General features: G+C 41.6%; 1 protein-coding gene across 1 annotated transcript in view; it reads right to left on the minus strand.

Annotated features, from left to right (window-relative positions):
- LPAR1 (lysophosphatidic acid receptor 1) overlaps positions 1–26,441 on the minus strand; it is a gene marked incomplete at both ends in the record, with an annotated part of 49,111 nt that extends 22,670 nt beyond the window's left edge. The window contains 2 exons of the mRNA XM_080637610.1: positions 11,973–12,720; positions 26,382–26,441. Coding sequence (XP_080493736.1) covers positions 11,973–12,720; positions 26,382–26,441 — 808 coding nt within the window. The remainder of the gene's footprint in view (positions 1–11,972; positions 12,721–26,381) is intronic.
- Positions 26,442–27,101: the final 660 nt, after the last annotated feature.

A 27,101-nucleotide genomic window follows, 5' to 3' on the forward strand; every position in this document is an offset into this window, starting at 1 on the left:
CTGCTTGGAAAAGCAATATCTACGCTACTCCATACTTCTAGAAAAGTAAAAGTGGGCACTGAAAAGCAACTTCAAACAAGGGAAAATGAGAATTATCAATGCCATATGTCAGAAAAAGTTCTTTCTGAGGTTACATCAATATCAGAAGATGGGAAACAGCTCACAAAACTGCTTTTAGGGGAACAAGGAAGGTAGTGAGTCCAAGGTCAGAGGAAACGATTTCCATGAAAATAAGACAAATGCAGGAGCTTGGCAGCTTTTTGTGCTTGTAGCAGCTAAATTCCCTTCATCTTCTTCAGACGATGACTTCTTTCATGAAAGAAGATATTTCAAAAATCTTAACTGTCCTTGCATATCTATGGTTACATTAGCAAATTTGTACTTGGGATACGGAGTACTTTAGTAAAGCTGAAAGACCCAAGAAGACAGCCCTCACTCCAACACAAAGAAATGGAACAGAATTACGCTCTCTCACTTGCCTCAAAACTATCTGAAACTTGTTTTTTAAAGTAAACTCATAGATTTTAGCATTAACATCAAGGAATTACTATACCAACCTACTGCAGCACACAGAAGCTGCTCTCCTAACATCAGCCCGCAGCAGCAGATGGCCAGTCCTGTGGCAGGTATGTCTAAGACAGTTTTACAAACTGCATTTTCACTTCCCCAGCTGCAGAACTTAAGGTCGCCCTGGCCATAAACTTCAAAGCACTTATCCCTGACTGTTCAAATACCTCCTGTTTGACGGCGGGCCTGGAAACCAAGTATTTTCACTTAAGGTATTTCCCCTTGCTCAAGTACTTCATTAAGCAGCACAGACTGATGGACAACACTTGACTTAACAAATGATGTCATAGTTTCTGAAGTGTTGTGACCTTCCATTGCAAGCTCTGAGTCCTTTTGCCTGCTCTCCAGGAAGTGATGAGAAAGGATATGTGTCTACCAGTGGACCTGCCACATATATAAGAAGCACACTTGGACGTAGTAACAGTTATTTCTCCATAGGGATAAAAGGAAAATGAATTTCAGAGATTATTTTTAGGCTGAGCAAAGTGGAAAGGTGACAAGAAGGTTTCTTGATTGAGAACTGCAGAAAGCAAGGGAATTTTCTGTTGCTGTTGCTGTTTTCAGCGTTAAAGAAGGGCATCAAATGTGCAACTGTATGACAGAAAATACAGAAACTTACTCAAGGAAGGGCTGAAGGTAAAAAAACAAAAAAGAAAAAATAAAAGACCATCTTTGTCTGAAAGAAAAAAGAAAGGAAAACAAGCCCACCTGTAAGCTCAGTGACAGCATTCCCAGCTGTATGAAACAGGAAAATAGGAAGCTATTCTGCTAATAAAGCCAGAATCCAGAAGAGGTCAGAATCACATTTTCTTTCTACATTCAGGTTCAAAAAACAATTAAAAAAAAAAAAGAATAAAATGAGAGAAAGAAAGAGAGAAAGGGAGGGAGGAAGGAAGAAGAGAGGGCGGAAAGGAAGAAAAGGAAGGAGGGAAGGGGAAGGGTGGTGAAGGGGTGGGAGGGGAGAGGGAAGGAAAAGGGGGGAAAGGGGGGGAAGGGGGGGGAAGAGAGAGAGAAAGGAGGGAGGAGAGGAGGAGAGAGAGAGAAAGAGAAAGAGAGAGAGAGAAAGAAGCCAGAACATAGGCCTTTTCCTTGAACCTGCTTTTAATGTGTATATTAAGAGGGAGGCACAAAAGCTGCTGTCTGAAAGCTATCACTCACTGCTGACCATTTCCCACCCCAGGCTGCTGTACCTCAGATGTCTCAGCAAGCTCTGATGTTAAGAGCCATTGGCTTCATTGAAACTATAAAGGCAAAGATAATTTGCTTTTAAATTTGTATTCTTCTGTTTTTACAGATTACCCCAGAAAAACAGACAACCCAGAATACTTACTCACACTGCTCATGTGCAATGGAGCAATGCACAAGAAGGAGCGACACTTCTCTCACAAAACAGTCTCTTGTTCTCAGTGTTTTCCACCGGTGGAAACAAATGATTGTTCTGTGCTTCACTGAATGCAGTTTTACAATGTGACAAGTTAACAACTGGCATTTTTGTTCACATAGTTTCTCAAGCTGAGGTCTAGCTTTAAGTTTGTATTAGCATTTGAGCTGTTTTCACCGAAACATGGAACGGACAAATGGTATCTCAAAGATGAAAACACAAGCCAGAGGCTGCAGATTACCACAGACGTTCCAGACTGCAAATGCTTTCCTTTAATGGTTACCAAGGATGTATCAGTTTTAGCTGAGGATGCAAGAAGTTTAACTCAGAAAATCAGTGAAGAAATCAAGCAAAACATTTAGAACCAAACTTCCCATGCAACTATGTGCTTTCTAGAGGACAAGAATGTTGCCTTGCAAGCAGCCAATTTGTAAAATCATTACTATTGCCTCTTCTAAAGGATGGATTCCCATCTCCTGTTCCAAAACATTCACCTCAAAAGGAGTAAGATCAGTATGCTTTGGTCATGGGCTGACATTTTAGAATCACAGAATCATAGAATAGTTAGGGTTGGAAAGGACCTTAAGATCATCCAGTTCCAACCTCCCTGCCATGGGCAGGGACACCTCACACTAAACCACGTCACCCAAGGCTCTGTCCAACCTGGCCTTGAACACCGCCAAGGATGGAGCATTCACAACTTCCCTGGGCAACTCATTCCCATGCCTCACCACCCTCACAGTAAAAACTTCCTCCTTATATCCAACCTAAACTTCCTCTGTTTAAGTTTTAACCTGTTACCCCTTGTCCTGTCACTACAGTCCCTGATGAAGAGTCCATCCCCAGCATCTCTATAGCCTCCCTTCAGATACTGCAAGGCTGCTATGAGGTCTCCACGCAGCCTTCTCTTCACTCCAGGCTGAACACCCCCAACTTTCTCAGCCTGTCTTCATATGGGAGGTGCTCCAGTCCCCTGATCATCCTCGTGGCCCTGCTCTGGACTTGTTCCAACAGTTCCATGTCCTTTTTATGTTGAGGACACCAGATTTTACATGTAAGTCTTCCTGCCCACACTGATTTTCTAATCTTTTCCTTGGTAAACAATTTCTACCCTGGGCCTTCAGCTTTCTCAGAGTTTATCACGAGTCTATTTTGGGGCAAATGTCCCACAACACATCCCCACATCCACTATTTTGGGGAAGCCCAAGCTGATGAGTACTCACCCAGGGCCATAGCACTGCTAAGTGGAGACAGATGGCAGAGCAAGATGTGGCACTCACTGGTTTAGCGCGGATTTTCACTAAGTGAATTTCACTTCTTAGCCAGCAGTTTGTTATTTCACCTGGATCCAACAGGTTGGATCCTGGATCCAGGGGTTGGATTCTATTAGTTGGGGTAAGATAAGGGTGTGACTTCCAAATCTCATTATTCATAAAGAATAAAAACCAATTCCGTTGGCCTTGTTGAGAAGAATACCTAATTTTGACATTGCAATTCATCTTTAGACACCTTCTGGAAACAAGAGACAGACTATGCAAGCAATAAGATTTTTTAATTTTTTTATTTTTTTTTTAATCAGAAGCTGAATACGAGCACAAACCAAGAACTTCTTAATGTTTATCCCACTCTCGCCATTCTCAAAAGAATGCAAAGAGCTTTCCTTTACCCTTCAAATTTATTTCTTCCCTGAAAAGGTAATAAATAATCCTGAAGCCCAGGGAAAGACTTTTATTAAACAAGGCCTCATTTCCATCATATGTAAAGGAATGGATTTACTAGTGAGATTTTCCTCCTTCAAAACCAAAATAAAACCACATTTCTGCCTTGGGAAATGATCTAAGTTCCTCAATGCACAGTTTCACAGGATCCCAAATGAAAATGAAAAATATTTATTCTTAACTGAAGGGGGAAAGAGGAGGAAAACTTCCAAACACCTTCCCCATGGTGAAGCAATGAATTACACAAGGATACCTGGAATACTTCATAGAAAAGATAGTTACCCAGGGCATATCAGCTTTAGCTGGGGATGCAATAAATTTAATTGGGAAAGTCAGTACAGGAATTAAGTAAAACATTTAGAACGAGACTCCCAATACACCCAACCACGCCTTAGGTTCAGAGAAAGAGTGGCCTGGATCCAGGGCACCAGTAACTTCTGCTTCAGCAAGGAGAGCTTGCACAGGCTTGTTTTGAAAAAGAAAGCTACTTATCAAGTTTATCACACAAACAAACTGACCATAGTGTAATTTCCAGATGCTGTGCTTCCTTATTCTCTTTTTCTTTCAGTTTCCTCACCAGCCAAGCAGTACTGGGAAGAGATTTGACCTAGGGCTACTAGACAAAATTCAAAAGGATCCACTGGAATTCATTTGCAGAACTACAAATGACAATAAAAACAATCAGTGAGTGAGATTTAGAGAGACAGATTAACTGTCAGAGAGCACACACAGCATTGCTTTCACTAGCTGCATGAAAAAAACCCCAAGCAAGCAACATCCTATGCAAGTCCAAAGGGTCTTAAATTTAAGACGCACTCCAGTCACTGCATAATTAGGTACAGATTACAGCTTAGATCATTAGCAAGTTTCATGCCTCCATTATTTTAACTGAAAGCAGAAACTCATTTTGCTGATAAGCTATAACTGATTTTTAGCAATTCTTTGTGAAAATTTGTCTCCCTTTTCTAAAACAGTGCTAGGTAATACATTGTAAGTAGTTTACTGCAAGCCCTGAACATCACCTCCACCCCAAGCTGTGTTACTTTCCCCCAGGGAAGCTTCTGAGGAACAATCACGACTTCCATGGACTTCCACTAAAAAAAGAGAAGGAAACCCAAGCCATCAGAAATCCTATAGAATAAGGTAGAATATATATATCTATAAATCTTGTAGAATAATTTTAATAAAAATTTCACTTCTTGAGGAAATATTTGATGACACAACTTGGAAGTATTGCCACCACACTGCAGCTCTGAAAACGCTTATTATAAACCTTTCTTCTCCACACAATGGCAACAAGAATTAAACTTATAAACTCTATGAGTAACACTCCATCTAGACTACAGTCAGCAGAAACCATTTCCCAGTTCACTGTGGGTTAAATTCACAGCTTAGGTCCTTTTAAAATATACTTATCTAAAAACACTGGGACTGCACATAACTGTACCCTGTGTAGAAGAACAGAAAGTCATTGATGCTGAAAGTCATATTGGCCACACTAGTTCTAGAGTTTATTGCCCTGTTTTTCCGTCAGGACTAAATCAATACACAAGCGACATCACTGTGATGCAGGGGTCAGGCAGGGTTGGTGACTTAGAATGAGCTCCCCGTGCTGGCCACAGGGTAACCCAGTATTTATGACTTCACAGTCCCCCAGTTCCAGAGAAGCAGCTGTGAAATGTGCTGCTCTCATCTGAACTCCAGCCTGATCTCACTGCCCAGCCCAGCTCTCTAAGGAAAATGTAATAATGTCAAAGAAAAAACCCAACTGGATAGGGCCACAGCTACCTGCTGGAAGGACATCTCCAAGCTTGGACATACTTATTTTCAGTCATCTCAGGGAAAGTCCTGCTGAGGAGCTCAGCTCTCTCCACACAAGCAGGACACTTTGGGGAGGGTGTGAATAGGTGAAGTTCTCTTCTTCGCATCACCTGGCTCACAGTTAAATCTTGGCTTTTCCAAAAGATCTTTCTTTTGCCTGAATTGCCCTATAAGGCTAATGTTTGCTTTGGCCCACCAGAATAACCTTCCATGGGCAGGAAGGGCTTGCTGGAGTTCAAGTGATAAAATCATCTTCATCTCAGATTCATTTTTATCTTCAAGATAAAATCATCTTCATCTCAGCCTGGAACCACCTACTCGGTAACCGGTGAAATACAGTTAATAAGGCTTAGCTATATCAAAGCCTTACAATTCAGGGGCTGAGGAATATAGGCCATCCCAGTTGGCCACCTAACACTGCATGAGGAGTATGGAAATAACAAAATGCATCTGGCAAAACACAGGGTGTTGTCATTCAGGTTGTAGCACTATTTCACAGTCTTTTTATTTTCTACAGAGAATAAAGTGTTATTACTGCATGAGGGGAGGAAGAAGGAAAAGATACAGACTGCACAGCAGAAGATACAGCACAGATATTGAAAACATCCTTTAAAAAATATGCCCCCCCTGAACATTTTTTTGATCTTGGGATGAAATGTTGCGTATCAATCCATCACCCAAAAAGGTTAAAATTATCAATAACCATCATAGAATGGTTTGGGTTGGAAGGGACCTTAAAGATCACCCAGTTCCAACCCCCTGCCATGGGCAGGGGCAGCTTTCACTAGAGCAGGTTGCTAAAAGACCTGACTAACCTGGCCTTGAGCACTGCCAGGGATGGGGCATCCACAGCTTCTCTGGGCAACCTCTTTTGGTGTCTCAGCACCCTCAAAGATACTCCTAATACCTTATCTAAATCTATCCTCTTTCAGTTTAAAACTGTTTCCTCTTGTCCTATCACTACATGCCCTTGCAGAAGTCCCTCTCCAGACTTCTTGTAGCCTCCCTCTATGTCTGCCCTAAGCTTTCTCTTCTCCAGGCTGAACAGCTCTCACAGCCCAGCTCTCACAGCCTGTCTTCATAGGAAAGGCACTCCAGCCCTCTGACCATCTTCATGGCCTCCTCTGGATGGGCTTGAGCAGGTCCACATCTCTCTGGTGTTGGGGGCCCCTAGAGCTGGGCACAGTACTGCAGGTGGGGTGGGAACTTTATTTGCTTTAACTATATAGCTACAGCATATGTTGGCACTCACATGCATTAGCATAGTTACTTGCTGCTTTCCATCCCCATTTGGTACCTAGATGTGAAAGAAAAACTACAAGAGTACAAAAATAAGCTTCTCATGCAATTTATAACTGTGACAGAAAGAGAAGGCAGCAAAAAAGCTGTTGCTGAGCAGTTCCACCCTGCCAGATGTTTATACTGAACTTCCAGATGTTTTTTCTTGCATTTATTGCTTTGCTACAATAAGTAAGGGACTGTCTTCAAACACAGTGAGGCTCCTTTAAATCAAAACAGTTTATACAAAAAGTACCTTCACTCTTTTTTAAATCTGTGCCCACATTAGTTTCCAGATCTTACAGAATAAATCACATTCCTCCTTCCAAACAAAGTGGATGGTCCTACAGGCAGGCGGGAAAGTCCTAAGTGTCTTTTTAGTTCCCAGGAACATAAAGGGTAAGCAATCATGAATTCACTGTTTGCTCTCCCTATGTTCTGGGGGTTAGCTGTAGCACTTGGCTCAACAGGCATGCCTAATTTTGGCCAAACAACATTGAGAACTCGCCCAACACATAAGGCTAATTGGCAGGACTGGTTAAATACACATGAAAAGGCTTTTTGCTATTACTGTTAAATAAAGTTCAGTTATAAAACCTCAGTATCTGAATCTTACAGAGAAGAATGGCCAAAGATGTGTATGGAGGTATAGGGAAGAGTGTTATCTGCATTGTAAAAACAAGAGAAGACAAATTAAGGATGGGTGTTTAATTAGCATTTAGGCAAAAGAATATACAGATTAACTTTACAACACTAATAACCTAATCTGGTAGTTACCTACAAATGCAGGTATATAAGAACCCTTAAAGACCCTAGCCTTTCACAACTTATTCCAGGCCATGGAAATCCAGAGCAGAGCTACGTTTTTCCAGACCTGAAATCCTTCTTCAGTGCTTTCACTGCTTCTTGAAACAGTAGATACCATCCATTTTTGGGCCAAACCTGCATTTGTCCCAGCCAAATGCATTCAGAGTCTAACTGACTTCCACCAGGAAATGTTTAGCTTTGTCCTTAAATGTGAGATAATGTGGAGGATGGAAGAGGGGATGCCAAATTTCAGCTCTTGTTGCTGTCTGCTCCCTTGATCGCTCATTTAAATGTAGCACATGGTGGTGGTGAAAGGCAAAAGTGTTACTGAGCTACAAGCTGAACCAGACCTGATTTTATGGCTATGTGCCGTATGCTGATCACTCCTGCCTTCGCCCCTGCGCAAAGGAAAGGCACGCTCTAGAGAAAGACTTTTATGTTCCTTGTTACTTTCGAAAGATTTCAAAAGCAGCTTTGTTAAAAGAAAAAAGGGCTCAACTATGACATCACTTCCTTCGGTTTAAAATATTTTACCCAAGGAAAAAGAAAAACCCCAAAGGGCATGAAAAAAAAAAAAAAAAGAAAAAAAGAAAAAAAAATCTGTTCTCTGCTTCTGACTCGTTCCTCCGATTCAGCATCCCACCCGCTCATGGGATGACGCAGCGTGCCAGATCCCGACTGCTCCAGCCAGCGCGTCAAGCGGCTGTAGCCCTCCCCACACAATTACCCCTTGTCAGAGGTGGCTGGCATCGGCCCCGCACATGCTGACAGCATCGCTGCCGGGATAACTGCACCCCTTCACGGCAGCTCTTCTCCTCTTGGAGCAAGGCAGCAAGGCACCAGGAGGGCAGGCCGTGTTAGGCAGCTAACAAACAAGAAGCTCTTTTGTCAATTTTTTCCCTCTCCTGCCTCCCAAAATGTAGTGTGGATGGAGACAGAGGAAAAGATGATCTTCTGCTTGCAGCAGCAAGGCTTTCTTTGCCTGGGAGCACAGCCAGCAGGACAGATTCAGGAAGAACCATTTATGGAAGTTTAAAAGTCAAACGAACAGTTCATTGCTGCCCAAATCACAAAGGGGTTACTTACAGCTGAGCAGCATTCTAACAAAGATCCAAAGATGAGTACTAGTTTGATTCCCTCTACCAAGGCTCATAGGTTTACTCAGAGTCCCAGCTTTGTTTTCCCTTGGTTCTCAGGGCACACTTCCTCTCCTCCAAAACAGGTACGTGGGCTGACACACACCAGCTGCCTTCCCCACTCAGCTATGGGGCAGCAGAGGTGGGAGAGGGATCTTGATAATAAACTGAACCGCTTCCTTTCCCATCTCCACCTCCGGCAAAAAAAAAGTTGGTTTCTGCCTCAAATAGCAATGCATTACGCTGATCTTCATCATTAAGAGAAGCAGGGGGTCTTTTCTGCTGTGCTATTGGGGTTTACTGATGCAGAAAAAGCCAGATTTCCAGACTGCATGAGATAAATGTTCATCAAGTTGCTGCAGGCAGCCTAAGACACCCACCTTTTCTGCCTTTGCCAAAGCTGAAGCAGATAAACTTGCAGCACTGTGTACTGGCTGTGTCTGCAGGAAGGCACTCAGGGAGTGAGTTGAGAATTGAAAACACTTGAAATTAAATCTTCCGCTTGTGAAATTTTTAAGCCAGACTTACAAGCAGACTCTAAGCAGTTGCAGAGCACGAGGACACGCTCTTGATCAACATGCTGACTGCACTGCCTACTCCACGCCGAGGTAAGGCCTAACCACCCCTTCAAAGCGATGCTTAACTTTTTTTGTTCCCCAAAACAATCTTCCATTGGAAGCATAAATTCAGTAATATGGGTCAACATTTGTCAGCTGATGACAACTAATGAAAATTTCTCGTGGTTCATCTAGCAGTCTGCTTCACACCCTGATGCACAAACATTTAACCTCCCAAAGCCTCTGCGGTTGCCCCCAGCCCAATTCTTGGCTTCAGGCTATTTTTTTTTTTTTTACATTTATTATTAAAACAAACCCAAACTAACCCCAACAAACAAAAAACAAACCAGCAGCTCTCTTCCAGCCATTTTTATCTTACAACTGTGTCTCACAGATGGTAAGGAGGTGAAAGCATTGCTGCTTCTTTACACTGTAACCCTCTGACCGACCTCATTCTACCAAAGAAAACACACTGCCTTGGAGAACAAACAAAACCAACTCCGAAACAAACCCTTTTCAAACTAATACCGAAGTGGGAGATCCAAATACAGGATGAACTGTGTCACAGTCTGGAAGTTCCTCTGCTTTCTTCAAAATAAATGCTACAATACCTCTCTCTGTAAATGGTGCTTTATGCAGATTAGAAAAGATGCTAAACCAGAGTGTGTGCACAACACTGAATGAATAACTGCACCAGTAACAAGAAACATGGTTCTGTCTGAATTCTGAAGAAAGCTTCAACGTGTACTACCTGCAGACCTGAAAAATTCTTACTCCAAATAACCCCAGTGAAGAATCAGGGATATTACTGAACTACATCAGCAGCTAAACTTGAGTCACCTTCAGTTTGGCTAGTGCTACTTAACCTCTGGAGTTGTTCCACTGTTTCCAGAACAATACCTTGAAAAAAATAAGGTACTTGTAAGTGTTAGAAAAGGGCTACTTCATGTTCCTTGTACACTTCTACTGTTGCAGCCATACTGGGTAGCCTGTAATCTCCCCCGTGACCTCTGCTCATAGGAGAACAGAGGAGGGTGCAGTCAGTACCTCACCTTACAGCTGCATATATACCTCTAGTCCCCATATAGGCTTGGCATGAGCTGCCATGTGCGATTTATTCAGTGACTATTTATTTACTCCTTCAGCTCTGTGCTTCACTGGCATAAGCACTTGCCATTTCCTACTCACATTTCTTTCTTTAAAGTCTGAGCCAGTCTTTCACCTCAAAGGAAATATCCCACTGCTGTAGGAACAGAAGAGAAAACAAGGATTTAGTTCCAAAAAAGACAACTGTAAAATCTGAATTTTCCTTTTGTCCTCAACCTCATTTTGCCTTCTGCAAGGAGGATCGTGGAAGTGGGGACAGACAGATTTCCAAACCACCAGGCAGTCAGGAGAGTTTTTACCCACCACTACAGCCTCCCTCCCAAAACTCAAACATTCTTTTCCCAAAGAGAAGAGCAAGACTCCTCAATGGCTGAACAGGTTAGTCAACTACACAGTTCCTATTCTGGCTACAAAGCTAAGCACCAGGTCAGACAGCCAAATTTACATTCTTGAACTAAGGTACGAGTTGACACAGTGATTCACATCAAATCTCTGCAATTATTCTGCTGTGTTTGTGCAGACATTAACTGCTAGAGGGCACAAGTCAAAACAGAGCAATGGAAATCAAGAAGTCAAGCAAGAACTGGGGTTAAGTTTTGGGCTTTGCAGACTTTGTACAGGTGCATTTATGGACTATTAGAGCAACTTCATGAGGCAGCAGCGTACTAGGATCCCAAGACACTCGTCTTCTGTCCTGAAAGACCTCATGGGTGAGAACACAGGTTGGGACAAGGAGACAATTGGCACCATTCCTGCCTGCCTTTACCTTAATGCCATCAACAAGCAGAACAAACTGCAAAGAACATCACTGGGCAATGGTACCCAGTATCCAGGCTGTGTTTTTGCATAAGGAAACTGAGAGCTGCTGACAAAAACCAAACACAGCCATTTACAAAAAGACAGGAATCTTCTGACTCCAAGTGTGCCATGGTATTTACCTCCTGTTTTCCAAGCCCTGAAGCTTGGGCACCTCCTGAGAAATAAGTTCAAGCACACTAGTGCCTCACATGCTACTTCTATATTAGCAAATTGGTAGATGCTCAGATGTGCCAAACATTATAGACCTGAGCAAAATGTACACGCAGTCCTGCTTAACATGCAAGATCTTTTCATCACTAACCTGTAGCCCCTCATTGTTCTTCAGACACGGGAGTATGGCCTGAATGCACATAACACCTTTTGGGTGGCAAAACCGAGACAAGAGATACTTCAGAGGAAGACTGAGCCTTCTCTGTGCTATTTAAAGGTTGCAGCCATTTGGCATCTTCAAAGGCAAAAGGGCAAACGCTGCACAGGATAGGCTGCTCAACAGGTATTAAACCTGCATTGGTGCAAAATCCCATCACCTTACATTCTGAGGTCCTGAATTTTCATCAGTTTCACGTCTAGGGCTAAGAAACCAAGTCTCTCAGGTCCTCTTCCATAAATAAGCTTGATAGCCCCGACACAGTAATGAATGCTGGGGCCTCTTATTGCGCCACTTCTTCTAATGTCTTGCAAATACTACCAACCTCTCACCCTCCCATGAGCTGGACATGCATTCCTTAAATCACCTGATAAACAGAGCGGGGGGAACAGGGGAGGCAAAGTAAGCACTTACCGAGCACAATGACGACAGTCTTCAGGAGGCTCATCATGGTGTCTCTATTCCTGCGGGGTCCAGAACTGTGTCTGGACATTCTCATAGTCCTTTGGCGGACGTACCCAAAGATATGAGCATATAGGACCACCATGACCACAAAGGTGACCAGGTTGAAAATAGCCCAGAAGACCAGGTAGGAGTCACTGTAGAGCGGTGCCATGTTGGAGCAGTGAGTGATATCACAAATACAGTTCCATCCAACACTTGGTATGGCGCCCATGACGATGGCCATTGTCCAGATAACAACAATTACGACCACCACTCGCCGGTTGCTCATCCGAGTATGTAGCTGCATTCGGAAAACTGTAATGTGCCGCTCAATAGCAATGGCTAGCAAATTGGCTACAGAGGCCGTCAAGCTAGTGTCAATGAGACCCTGACGGAGAAGCCAGGTGCTTACAGTCAATCTTCTAGTGTTGGGTCCTGTGTTGAACATTAAGTAAAAGTAGGCCAGTCCTGCAAAAAAGTCCGCGGCGGCTAAGTTGGCCATTAAGTAATAAATAGGGAAGTGGAATCGGCGGTTGACATAAATAGCCACCATAACCAAGAGGTTGGCCAGCATTATGAAGATGCAGACTGTAATCCCCAGTCCCATTACAAGCTTGCTGACAGTATTCCATTCAGTGGCTAGATATTTTCCACTTCGATTATAAAAGAAGGCAATGGTTTCATTGTAGTAGCACTGTGGTTCACTCATGGCTGTGGACTGAAAGAAAAGGGGAAAAAAAAAAAAAAAAAAAGAGAAAAAGAAGAATGACATCAGAACTGAAACATGATTGTCTCCATGGACAAGACATACACAGGGAGTGGGGAGTGGGACAGGAAGAGAACACGCTTCAGAACAAATTTATTTTTTCAGACTAAGTGGCATCCCACAATTCGCAAACAAATGCTCTGAGGAGTCTAGTAACAGCAGCCAGATTAGAAACAACCAGAAATGTTTCCATCTGCTCTGGGAGCTAGCATGATTCCTGATGTAGTCGTAAATTCATAGCAAATGAGCTTCTGGCCAACCAGATGTGCTGAAAAATTCACTTAAAGAGAAGGGTATGCAATTTGCAATTAAGAAAAGTTAACTTTCTTACGGGACACCTTATTTACATTATCAGTGCATAAAACTGTTGTTTGGTTGCACCACTGTGAAGAGCTCTGCAAAAAAGGAGGAAAAGATTACATTTCCCAATAGGTTTTGACTCATTCAGGTCTTCATCAGGGGTATTCCTTCTTGCCCCGTCTTCAAAACTGGGAAGAACACCCTAAATTAAGACCGTCAGTATGCACTAAAACTGTGAATTGCCAGAGCCAGGGGCTATGTCCTTAAAACATAAAGTACATTTATAAACAATAAAAGAAGCTTGCCACTGTATTTCTATGAGCATTCTCATATTTCTATCAGACACATTTCTGTATTTTGAAATACACCATGCTTTTAAGTATAACTTGTCTGAACCAATTTATTCCAATTTGAATTAGGAGTGAGGCAATAAATCAGAAAAGTAATATTTTAATGCTAAAAGCATCAAATCTTATTTCTTGTATTAAGTATTGTTATGTATTGTCAGAATACGTAAATCATTTTCTTGCAGAGTACTCAGCTGAGCGCAGCTATGGGTGCAACAAAGACCCATATTCTACCAGAATGTAGAACTTTTGCATGAAAGTGTTGATTAACAAAAAAAAAAAAAAAGGCTTACTGAGTTTTCTTCCTCAATTATAATCAATTACTCAAGGTGCAATTCCCAAGAGGCAAACTGTAGGAAGAACCCCTCTGAACAATACCCTGGTTCCTTCTTTAGCATGGCTTAACAATGAGGATGTAACCATAATAATTAAAACCAAAAATGAAACAGAATAAAACCACAAAAAATACACCCACCCAAAAAGCCCTCAAGAAACTAATGTCAAAAAAGACTCTTTCTAAAGACACCCAGGAGATGTGGCTCTGACACCCTTTTATGGCTGTGAAACTCTACTGACTATATTTGAGGTTTTACAAAAAGAGGGCCAGTTTTAGCAAGAAACAAGTAAGCCCAATGACAGAACAGATCAACAACACTAAAAGATAAGAATTTCTTCTCATTAAAACATGCAAACAAAACCCTATGCTTTGGACAGCTCCAATCATTCTGCAGGAAATGCTACACCCAACCTAACCTTTATGTGGAAACAAAAAATGTATAGAATTGGAAAGCAGAATTAGTAATTGAACTCAAGTGAAAATAGTATCTGACAAAAATTTCCTTAAAATTACCCAAAGCTGTTTCTCTTTCCCTCTGTTTGTCAACACAATTAAACTAATTCCTATGAAGCAATATCCAAAACTTTCCACCAATATCCCAAATGCACTACATGACATTTAGATTTATGTTAAAGAAAAAGGTCTTTTTAGAGTGATTTTACTTCCAACCTAAACATCGATTAGAAACATTTGCAGACCCAGGATAATAAAAAGCTAGAGTAAATAGTATTTCTCAGCACAGTGACTATAAACTTTTATTGTTCCTCTAGGATTCATCAACTCTTAGGTTAGAAACATTTCAGCCTTAATTATTTAAGAATTTTTAAAAGTTCTCATGTAGGATCTCTCTGTTGCATAGAAAAAAATGATTTATAAGGGATAGTTAACAAAGAGAAACCTAGCTACAAGACATCTGGCTTCAATTCTTTGGTTAAAGACCATGTGGTAATAACAGGTCAAGTATAAGAACCCTTAAGGGAGAGAGGAAGCCATATGAATGAATTAGTGGCCCTTATAAAAGCTGGCCAACACCTGCATTAATTATGTGAATGCCCTGGTTTTTTTCTCTCTCTGTAGGAATATCTGCACGCAGTTATACACTCTAATTTAGAGAGGAGGTCAGGACTCCAGGATCTGGTGGACTTTCATGATCCTGAATAAATTCTGTCTTTGTCTATATATTTGTTGAACTAAATTTTTCTTGCAGATGGCTGCTGCCCATATGTAACAATTCCTGCTCCACTGTTGCTCTTGTGGAGACAGGCCAGCTACACCTGGCAGAATATAATTTTTAATTCAGAAATATGAAATGTGGTAAATGTAACTTTTCGTGTGTGTGTCTTTGTTTTGCACATGGGCTTAGAATGTGAATTATTCTTCCGTTTTGTAATACTGATTTTATTTTGTAACCCCAGTTTTTATCCCTCAGCTTTTTCACATGAAATCTGACACAGATATGATTAAAAACAAGCAGTCTTAGTCACAAAATGCCAAGCCAGAGTTAAACGTATGCAATGCACATAAGAGCATGTAAAACTATATAGAGTCTGACTTGTTAAATTTAAAAGCATGACAGCACTTGAACAATCTTGGAGGAATAGCATGAGGCTCATTAGCTTCTCTCATTTTGAAGACACAGGAACAAAACACTCTGCATAAGGGGTTTGAGAAGTTTTGTTTTTAGAGCGTGCTAATCTAAAACCTGGGATTGCCTTTAAAGATTTTTTTCAGTCCCAAGGGAAAGAACAGCAGCAGAAGAGACTGTTTGCTGACAAAAGTTCAAACAGGGGACTTCCCAGATGATCAGCTTTCTTGCATGCCAATGTATATATTACAGGAAGGTTTTGACCTCCCAGGTCATGAACATACAAATCCCAAGGCATCACATTTACCCCTGCTGCTGCTATCTGACTGGAAAGGCTCAAGCAGCAGGCCAACACAACGTATCTCTGAGGACTGAAAGTGTTAACATACCATAATGGGATATGCAAGCAGGCAGACCCATCCCCTTCTCCTGGCCCTGCAGGAAAAGGGGCAGGGAAGTTTATATTTTAATTTCCTGAAGTTTCACTCAGTGTGTTTCACTGCCTGGCTAAGCCAGATGTGCAGTGCCCTGAGATTTACCTCATCCATTTAGTATATCTCAACAGAAGTTTAAAACAAACTGAGTTGCAAATTGCCCATGTTAACTAAACCTCTAGGACATGTCTCTGTAGAAAAAAAACAACGTCTGAATTACAAACCAGCAAGACAGATAATGCAAAATGGAGTAAGAGCAGGCTAAAAGCAAAGCCTCCTCTAACCATGTGAGGTTGATTGAATACTCAAGACATGGTTGTCCCAAACCAAAGAACAAGAAGATCCTGAGTACATGGAGTTAAATCTCTTAATATGATGAGACACAGTAACAACCACAACACAGTACACACAGGCCAGGAAATCCCACATCAGGACTTAGTAAATAAAACTCACTCGGCTTCTACGGTCAACACATAGTCATGCTATAGCCAGAATATCACCTTGTCACTGGCTTTCCAGCCACTATCTGCTACACTTGTCCTCTTGGCCCCTCCACTCTGGTGTTAGGAGACCATGCCAGTGAGGTGGCAGTGGGGAGACTGAAGAAAAGCTTGTGTAAGCAATTTTCCAGTGTTTCATCCTTGATTCATCACGCTGCTGCCCCAAGTCTCCATCAGAGCTTGAGAAGTGAGGTTAGGATTTGGATTCAAGGCAAGGAACAGCTTGCCCATGGGACTTCCTTAGGTAAGCAGCCCCTTACGTCCCTGACCAGAGTGGAGAAGCCACTGTTTGCCTGGAGTGGGAAGGTGAGAAGGGATCTCTGGGTCCTGGCAGCTTGGTGGTGAGTGACAGCTCACCTGGACAGGGCTCTGCATGGAGAGATGCTTAGAGTGTAAACCAAACACCAACTGATGGATTCTGTCTAAACTAAGCATTTGTTAGCATAAGGTGCCTCAGGGGAAAATGATCAGTTTACAAACCCCACTGCAATCAGAGTTTGTAGAGCTACCCAGTCCTCTTAACAAAAAATATTAAAAAGAATAAAAAAGGACCCCCTCCCCTTCGGCATGCATGGGTTCATTTATTTCTCTCTGAGAGAAACAGAGAACAGAGCTGAACATTCTTAGAATACTAAGGTCTGACTTTTACAGAGCTTTTAAAACTTGGAAGCCACAAAAATGATTCCATATCCAAGAAAACTCAAAAAAATTTTAACCCTAAGCTCTCCAAACAGTCTGCTCCTCTCATTTTCCATTTACTGAACTAACCTCGACATGCTGCTGATTTCTTACTGAGAACACAGACGAGATGAAAACCAATTTATCTGGCAAGGAAGAAATACAACCATTTTCCATACAATGAAATACCAACTACAAGCCAGAGACCTCAATTTTGCAGGAGTCTTGCATTTTGCATGCACTCTTCTTAAAGTTCACGAGACTCTGAGGAGACTCATTGTATCCAAGAAGAGTTTTTAATTCTGAGGTAGCTACCCTTGGATCCCCCAAACAATATTTATCATTCTCAGTGTCACCTAGAAATCCAAAAACATTTCAGAGGAAATGCAGACTTGGGAACGGCAGGACTCCCAAACAGGAATAGGTGCCTTAAAGCTTTACATTTACTGCAGCAGTAAATGGAAAAGCAGTAGCACTGCTTTAAGTTTACGTAAATACTCTGAAGTTTACCAACATACCAGGAAGGCTTGAGCTGAAAAACTTAAGGGAACTGCCAACTTCAAAATCCCCAAATAAGGGTGCTAATTAAGAAAATCTTTAAAATAAGCATAAGCAAGTAAGTATAGGAATAATTGAATCAATATGTAAATATCAACCCACAACTACAAAACCATGGGCTTTATAAGACTAAAGTTGTAACAGATGAGAAAAAAATTCCAATTTGCAACAAAAATTTCTCCATTACGTAACAAAAAGCACAAACTATTATTCAAGCTGCAGAATACAAAAGAAACAAGATGTTTAAAAATAAAGGGGAAAGACAGTGTTTCCTTCAAAGATAAAAATAGCAGTTGAAGAGGCATTTTACATCTCAAGACAAGGGTCCCAATTCATTATAGCCTTATGCCTGCTCTGCCTCATATACAGATATAATTTCATCTGCACAATGGAAGTATGGAACCCTACCCCCAAGATACAATGGCTCCATACATACACTTTTCCAAAATGCATCTCCTAAAGTAATAATTCAATGGACTTAAAGAAAACCTTGCATGATAAGATATAGTTTAGTCACAGTAGGCAATTTCTTCACTGAACTCATTTTGCTCTTCACATAGCTGAAAAGACTGCCAGAAATAGAACCGAGAAGTTATTTGTATCCTACAGTTTATACCTGGAAAGGGTAACCCAACATATCTAGATACTAAGTGTATCAAAGAAAGAGACCCAGTTACCAGCAACACTGGAAAAAGCATCAATTTAACTGCTGGAAGGTATAATTCCCAAGAGACACAGATCCTGTTGGAAATTATGATTATGACCTCCACAGATTGTCTATAAAACCAGGGAGGGTGTTCACCTTCCTTAGTGCTTATTCACTGTTGACTACTACAAAGGCAAATTCAAAAGTAGCTTCTGTGGGCTAAAAAAGGAATGAGTAAGAGAAGGAAGTCCAGCTTACTCTAAAAATTCTTTTCTTCTGGAAGATGCCTGGGTTGCTAACTATCAGGTCTGAAATACCTCAACTTGGCCCTACAGATTTTCAGGATAGATAAATCAGGAGCCATGCAATTCACTATTTGAACACCAGAGGATTAGTGAAGCCCTAGAGGGCAGGGGGGCCCAAGACTGTTGGTTGATATTCAACGATCACCTGCTACAACCTCAGGAGTGTTGCATCCCATCTAGAAGGAAGTGCAGCAGGAGGGCCAGGAGACCTCCTTGGATGGATAAGGAGATGCTGAGGAAAATTAAGAGGAAAAAAGAGGCTTATAAAAGGTGGAAGCAAGGACAGGCAGCCTGGGAAGAATACAGGGATGTTGTTTGGGAAGCTAGGGACCAGGTTAGGAAAGCTAAGGCCCAGTTAGAATTAAACTTCACTAGGGATGTTAAAGATAACAGCAAGGGATTCTGTAATAAATAGAATAAAATATCATGTCATGAATAAAAGACAGACTAGGGACAATGTAGGCTCCCTCCGGAAGATATCGGGAGAACTGGCTACCCTGGATTTGGAGAAGGCTGAGGTTCTTAATGACTTCTTTGCCTCGGTCTCCACTGGCAAAGGCTCTGACCACACCACCCAAGTCTTGGAAGGCAGACGCAGGGACTGTGAGAATGAAGACCTTAGGCCCACTGTAGGAGAGGATCTGGTTCGAGACCATCTTAAGAAACCGAACATACACAAGTGCATGGGACCTGATGAAATCCAGCAGCAGGTCCTGAAGGAGCTGGCAAATGAAGCTGCTAAGCCACTGTCCATCATATTTGAAAAATCATGGCAGTCAGGTGTAGTTCCCGATGACTGGAAAAAGGGAAATATAACCCCCATTTTCAAGAAGGGGAAAATGAATGATCCAGGGAGCTACAAACCAGTCAGTCTCACCTCTGTGCCTGGCAAAATCTTGGAGCAGATTCTCCTGGAAGGCATGCTAAGGCACGTGAAAAACAACGAGGTGCTTGGTGACAGCCAGCATGGCCTCAGTAAGGGGAAATCCTGCCTGACCAATTTGGTGGCCTTCTATGATGGGGCTACGAAACTGATGGACAGGGGTAGAGCACTTGATATCACCTACCTGGACTTGTGCAAAGCATTTGACACTGTCCCACATGACATCCTTGTCTCTAAATTGGAGAGACATCAATTTGATGGGTGGACCACTCGGTGGATAAAGAACTGGCTGGATGGCTGCACACAAAGAGTTGTGGTCAATGGCTCAATGTCCAGCTGGAGACCGGTAACGAGTGGTGTCCCTCAGGGATTGGTGTTGGGACCGGTCTTGTTCAACATCTTTGTGGGTGACACGGACAGTGGGATTGAGTGCACCCTCAGCAAGTTTGCCGATGACGCCAAGCTGTGTGGTTTGGTTGACAAGCTGGAGGGAAGAAATGCCATCCAGAGGGACCCTGACACGCTTGTGAGGTGGGCTGATGCCAACCTGATTAAGTTTAACCATGCCAAGTGCAAGGTCCTACACCTGGGTTGGAGCAATCCCAGGTGCAGCTACAGGTTGGGCAGAGAAGAGATTCAGAGCAGCCCTGCAGAGAAGGACTTGGGGGTGTTGGTCAATGAAAAAACGAACATGAGCTGGCTTCAGTGTGCGCTCGCAGCCCAGAAAGCCAACCGTATCCTGGGCTGCATCAAAAGGAGCGTGACCAGCAGGTCGAAGGAGGTGATCCTGCCCCCCTACTCTGCTCTCGTGAGACCTCACTTGGAGTATTGTGTGCAGTTCTGGTGTCCTCGACATAAAAAGGACATGGAACTGTTGGAACAAGTCCAGAGGAGGGCCACGAGGATGATCAGGGGACTGGAGCACCTCCCGTCTGAAGACAGGCTGAGAAAGTTGGGGCTGTTCATCCTGAAGAGAAGGCTGCGTGGAGACCTCAGAGCAGTGTTCCAGTATCTGAAGGGGACCTATAAGGATGCTGGGGATGGACTATTCATCAGGGACTGTAGTGGCAGGACAAGGGATAACGGGTTAAAACTTACACAGGGGAAGTTTAGATTGGATATAAGGAGAAGTTCTTTATTCTTTGGGTGGTGAGGCACTGGAATGGGTTGCCCAGGGTGTGTTCAAGGCCAGGCTGGACGAAGCCTTGAGTGACATGATTTAGTGTGAGGTGTCCCTGCCCATGGCAAGGGGGTTGGAACTAGATGATCTTAAGGTCCTTTCCAACCTTAACTATTCTATGATTCTATGAAGAGCCATGATGGTCAGGAGCATACTGAAGTGATCCAACAGGACCCTAGATTACCAGCTCTCTGGTTTAAACCTTTTCCACTTTCTACCGCTGTAGGAAGGAAGTGTGCATATACATGCAGTCTCTTTCACTGCATAATTCTGCAAGCAAAAGAAGATACAGGAAATTAAAAAGCTAGAAGAATTATAAAAAATATCTCAGGAAAGACAAAGAGCGAACTCATCCCTCAGCAACCTACCCAATAATTCAGGCACTGCTATACTGTTGCTCCTGTTCCACAGGTACAGCATTTTCAGACGAGCTGCATCTCGCACTAGCATTACCTACGTATTCTGATGAATGCTTTCCAGTTCAGGAGGAAATGAAGACTCTTTGAATCAGGGCAGAGTTATAAATCATCACAAACCCCTTTACATTGCTAGGATGATTTAAACACTGATTATCAAAGATTTGTTCCCAGATCACACAGTACTTCTCTGCCTCCCTATCTCTGCCTTCCAAGCTCCTCTCAAAGGGAGGGAAGCACTGCAATGTGAGTATTGAAAATATAAAGTAATTAGCTTTGCCACTAAGGGAGATGCAATCAGGCATGTTGAGCCCAAATGTCCCATACAGAGTACAGAAAGGGCTTCTTCAAAGGTCTTCAAGCTTCATTTTCTTCTGGAGGAGCTTTCATGACAAGCTTAGCTTCAGAGACTTTAGCCAGACATGGGTATAAGCTCACCTCCTGGCTTTGTGGGAGACACATGAAGGCAATTATATTCCATTATCTAATTTAGTGGCTGAAATATAAAAGATGACTGACACCTTTTACGCCTGCAAAAAACAGCCTGTGTCGTGATGTAGTTTTCTCCCCTATCTCACCCACTTCACTCCCTACTGCCTACCTATCTTATCCTCAACCTGAACATCATAGCCACACATCTGACCTGCTATGAGTCCCTAAAAGCTGCTGTGCAGGACAGACCAAAGATCCCAGGCCCAGAAAAAGCTTTCTGCAGGGAGGCACAGCACACAGTCCCTTACCTGTGACACTTTAGAAGCCATCAGAGGGAAGAAATAGTAGGGAAAAAGGAAAAAAAATCCACACCTCTAACAAGAGAGTTTCCGCTCATAATGAATAACAACACGCATCCTTTGGGTGCAGTTTGGTGATTAGTGAAGCAAGCTGGGAATTAATTCTTGGCTCCAGCAGCTGAAAGACTGGCCTTTTATGCTGAAAAGATGTTGTAGGCTATTTGGGCAACTTCCATCTCCAGGGTACACCTTCTATCTCTCCTCACCAAGCAAACCAGCAAATTGAGCACTTCGGGAGAGTTTAGCCTACAAGCAATATGCTTATTCAAAATTGTGTTAATGAGCATAGCAAATTTTATTTGGGGCTGGAAATGGAGATTTCCAAGTGGGATAAGCAGACTATCCTGTGTTTACCGCTGCAAATAATTTTTTTTGTGAAATATACATCAGACAGTTTGGGCTTCTTTTGCTACGATGCACTGCTTTGTGAAATTCATAAACATAATATAGAAAAGTCTTTCCCAGGACTCTGGCAACAATGGGTTCTCTGTCAGTAACTTGCTCATACAGTACTATGCAGCTGCTTATAAAGCAGTATTGGTCTACTTTGAACAAAACAAAGATGTATTTTGAGGCCCTGGTCATCTCATCTAGTATACCAATTAAAAAAAGACAGCATAGTGGTATTTAAGTTTCCCTATGATGTCTAACTGGGTGGATGTACTTCTAATCACAAACTGTTTCTACCAGTCTCACCATTTCCTTTTGTTCTCTTATTTACCTTATTTACCACTGCCAGAGGACTGTTTTGGTAAAAAGGTTAATTTGTTTACTCACCTAGAAGGGGAGGAAAAAAAATCCCCACGTTTGTCAGCTGCAGAAATTTGGGCACTAAATCCGAAATGTGAAGCATGTGGAGTTTTGCTGGGGAAAGGGGTTACAACAGCTGTGCCTCCCCCCAGGAGTCTGTTCTCAAGCATCATTATAAAGAGGAAAAAGCTACTGATGATGACCATTCTGTGGCAAGGATAATTTAAGTCTCTTTCACTCTAATTCAAATAAAAAGAAGGGAAAACAGAGAAGTATTCAATGGCACCAAGTGGGAGAAGTGTTTTTTGGCTCTGGTAACCACACAGCCATGAAAGGCCACTATAATGGAAACTGCTCTGGATTTCTTTTTAAATAGCTCAAGGCAGTTATTTAAACGTATTCATTTACTTCTAGTATTTGGCTGATAGGATCCACTGCTGGCAAAAGCAAAAAGAGAATGATGAATTTTTGTTGCTTTCTTGTCTTAAGTATTTCTGAAGCACTGTTGGAAGTCCCTGGTTCATTAAGCAACTGGAGCTCATATCATTTCTTCTTCAAAGCTTTCACTGCAGAATTCATCTCACGCCATTCTCAAAGAGAAGATACTAATCACTCCACAGAGCACATTAATCAGTTTAGGTCACCACTTGTTATGTTTGCTTTTTGAAAACAGCAAAACCCTCTGGGATGCTTAATGCTTCTTACAGAATTATTTAACTTTCCACTTACTGCCTTATCAGACCAACCAAGTTTCTATGATATAACTTTGCTTATACATTGTTGAGGAATGAAGTTGCCACACGTACCACAAAATATCCCCAACTTAAAAATTAGAAAGTTTTGTTATGTTTTGTTTCCAAGTGCAGCACAGTTTATTTAATCTGAAATCACTAGATTTTGCCTTACAACAAAACCCCACTGGCAGAAACTTAAAGCATATTCTGAAAACTTTTTATTTTATTGACTTTTTGGACATATTATGAATGATGTCCTAGAACTGTTTTCCATTCCAGATTTCAGCTATGGATAGCTAAACCGCCCTGAAACTTTACTTATCCTTCACATTTAAACATAACCAAGATGCCTTAAATCTGTGCTCTTAATCACCACTTTTTATGTTTGGCAACAGGATGCTGGGGGGGAAAGAAAATAGGAACAGAGAACTTCAAACAGCTCAATGTATAGGAAAGGTATGGAGAGACATGATTATGAAAAATACGTTGCTTCAATAGAGGCGTCAGAAACTGCTTTTAGTGTTCTTTACGTGTTGGCACACTAGCTACAAGAACATTTTAAAACAGTAACGACATTTTTACATCTAGCACCAAGAAGTGACTTTCAAAAACTTTTTCAAAGTCTCAATCTTTTGTTACCCGACTCAGAAGACAAATCTTGAGAAAGATAAAATTTGCAACTAAATTACCAGTAACTTCCCTCATTGTGGTACAATGAGCATCTGTAGGATTCAAACCTAAGGTAAAACCTGTCAGGCTAACCTTCGGGTTGCAAAAGGCCCTGCTGAGGTCTCTGGAATCCTTCCCTGTGGTAAATAAGAGCCTATTCTTGTTTGCTCTGTGCAGTTAAAGGACAGATGAGGGCAGAGGAATATTTATTACTAAGATGTATACACACATATACAGCCATTTCTACACAAAATAGATATTATTTACTTCTAAAGACTAAATTGACCGAATGTGAAAGAAACCAACTATCCTGGCAATACTAAACAAAAGTTTAAAGATAAAAGTTTAAAGATAAAGTTTAAAGTAAAGAGCAAAACACTTCTTTTTGTAACTGAGATGCTACCTAGCTCATGCAGAAGGCATGCAAGGCTACTTCCAAGTTCAAAAAAATCCTTAAAACATTAGTCTCTAAATGTCTGCCACAGCACACTGTGGCATCTGCTCACTTTTAAAAGGCAAAATAATGTCCTCCAGGAAAAGCCCCAAACCTATGTATTTTAATGAATATAGTTTTCTAAACTATACACAAAATTAATGTGTGTGTCAACACAAACACAAACAGCAAGCTCATGCAGTTCCAATCTGAAAAGTGCCTTACCTCAATATTTCCACCTAAAGATTTGTCTCTTTAGCTGTGTCTCTATGTTCCTGCCTGTTAAAAAACCTTCCTTACCCTTAGAAACACACACGTCTCCCAGCAGATTGACTGGAGCTGCTACTCCTTTACATAGGACTGAGGACTTAGAGGAATCATCAGATCCACAATAGTTTACTGAAATCTATGGGAATTCATGGATGCATGTAAGTTTGTCTGTACTGGTATCAAATTTTTACAACACGAGGTTAAGAGTGTTATTTTTCTACCACAATCTCCCACATTGAGTCATGTCTTTGCTTTCTGTTGCCATTTCTTTTCGGCTTCTGAGTCAAATCTCACTGAAGCACAATCTCTAAAATTCAAGAGTGGAGGGAGAGCTGTCTGGATTATCAGTCAATGACAAAAATGATCCACTTATCTCTAGTCTTTGGTCTAGTGATGCAAGTCCAAGGCTGGGTTTATTCAGCAGAAACTCCCTGCAGACACAGGACACATGCATTTATTGTACTATGTACAAATGTACTATGTACTATTGTACTATGTACATTACACACGTAAGTACAATAGAACAGGGATGGCTGATCACCAAAATCGTTGACAAGTGATAACTTCTCTTCCACTCATTCTTCCACCACAGTTGACCTTATCTTCCCTTCAAGAAGACATTTATCCTAAACAACATGCTTAGATACACAAGCTTTTCATACACAAAGAAGGCTCTGAAGAGAGAACCCATGGGGACAGGGATGCAACTGCCTTTCACAGAAAGGAAGGAAATGGCCTGAGTGCTTTTCTTCAGAGAGTGAAAAGAGTCTGGCAGCGGTCAGGCAGCCTGGGACACAAGCATACAGAACCCACCTCCTACCAGGTATTCTGTTCTGCCATAAAGAGAGAATCCTTCTTTGACCCTAACAAGGACAGAGAGACAGACACTTGAAAAGCACATAAATACTTTTAAAATATACTAGTTCTTCATTTGAAACACAGGAGGAAAAACAGAACAAAGAAGTTTCTCCAAAGCAGATTTTGGATTCAGCTCATTTCACATCACCACCTATCAGTGTACATGTTTTCTGTAACTTCACAGGTCCAGAGATCTCTGAACTACTTCACTTCTCCATGCATATTGCTAAGAGGTGTAGTATCCTGAGCCAAAGAATCTCCAGCAAACAAAAAAAAGGAAAACAAACATTAGCTCTCCAGTTTTTTGTCATCTAACTTAATCAATTGTGGTGCCCTCTTCAGTAAAGCATACACCTATAAACCTTTAAATTGTAACAGACACTTAGGTTTTATGAAATCCAAGGGACTTTAAAAATGCTTTTCTGAGATATCTCCTTTTCTGTTTGTAATCTTTACTTCACCAGAAAACACAAGTACTTGTGTTCAGTACATGGAGCCGAAGAAATCACTTAGGTATTTATACATACCACATCTGAAGCACACACTTTGAATGATGAAAGAAAGATTAGGGTGTTAGTAATTGTAAGTGTATTATTAATTTTATCACTGCTTTTCACTTAAAACTTTGGCTTTTCTGGTGGGAACACTGAAACACATTACGACCTTCTACTTTGTATTCATTAGGCACACGAGAAACAAACCATAACGCAGGATCACCTATATAGAGTCAATAAACACCATATTTTGCCATGTATTTGCTTATACACAAATGTCGTGTCAAAGTATAATAACATTCGTAGCAAACAATGAGTGTCTTTAATACAGTATTTCAGGAAAATTTCCCTTGATGGCTCAGAAGTGAGACAGGAGAAGAAGCTAGGATTCAATGAAAAAGGTTCAATCAGTTCAGCTGCCAGAGTTTCATCATGGTCTACTCACCTCAATGACCTCAGGCTGGGACATCATGGAGGATGGCACTAAATCAGTGGGGATATCCATGGTAGCTCAAAATGTCCCTGCTGTCCTTGCACCCCTCCTCTGCAGCTGCAAACAACTGGTAGGAACACAGAAGCCCTTCCTTAGACCCTAGTCATGCTGGCATCTGCTCCTAGTAGGAAGGAAAAAGAGTAATTGTTGAGAATAACAAGAGAACTGGTTCAGTCAACATCCAAGCCAGGCTGCTGCAAAACCAGCCTGTGAGTTTGCACAGCCTGACTTGCTTACATGACCATTCACAACAGATTTTCAAAAGAAGTTTAAAAGTGTACACTGGAATTTGGTCCAGAACACCAAAACAATTCACTTGACCACGGAAACCAGAATTCACAGAAACTGAATACAGCAAGAAGGCAATGCACAAACCATGTACACATTGCAAAGAAAGATAGTCTCCTCCACAGCACTGGAATTGTGCTATCTGTATTGTTTTGTTTCGGTTTTTTTTCTTTTTTTTTTTTACTCCCCCCCCCCCCCCGAGTACTCACAGATTTTTATTTTTTTTTTTCCTGGAATTTAGGATACATTTATTTCCTCAGCATTTTTTTTTTTTTTCCCACCAGATAGGCACAGGTTTACTGTAGGTGAATATACTGAATTGCTGTGTGAAGTCTGACCGGATGATCAACAGAATCAAGTTATTTCCATAACCTTAAGATGGTA

The sequence above is a fragment of the Psittacula echo genome (assembly GCF_963264785.1).
Source record: "Psittacula echo genome assembly, chromosome: Z".
Taxonomy (NCBI): Eukaryota; Metazoa; Chordata; class Aves; order Psittaciformes; family Psittacidae; genus Psittacula; species Psittacula echo.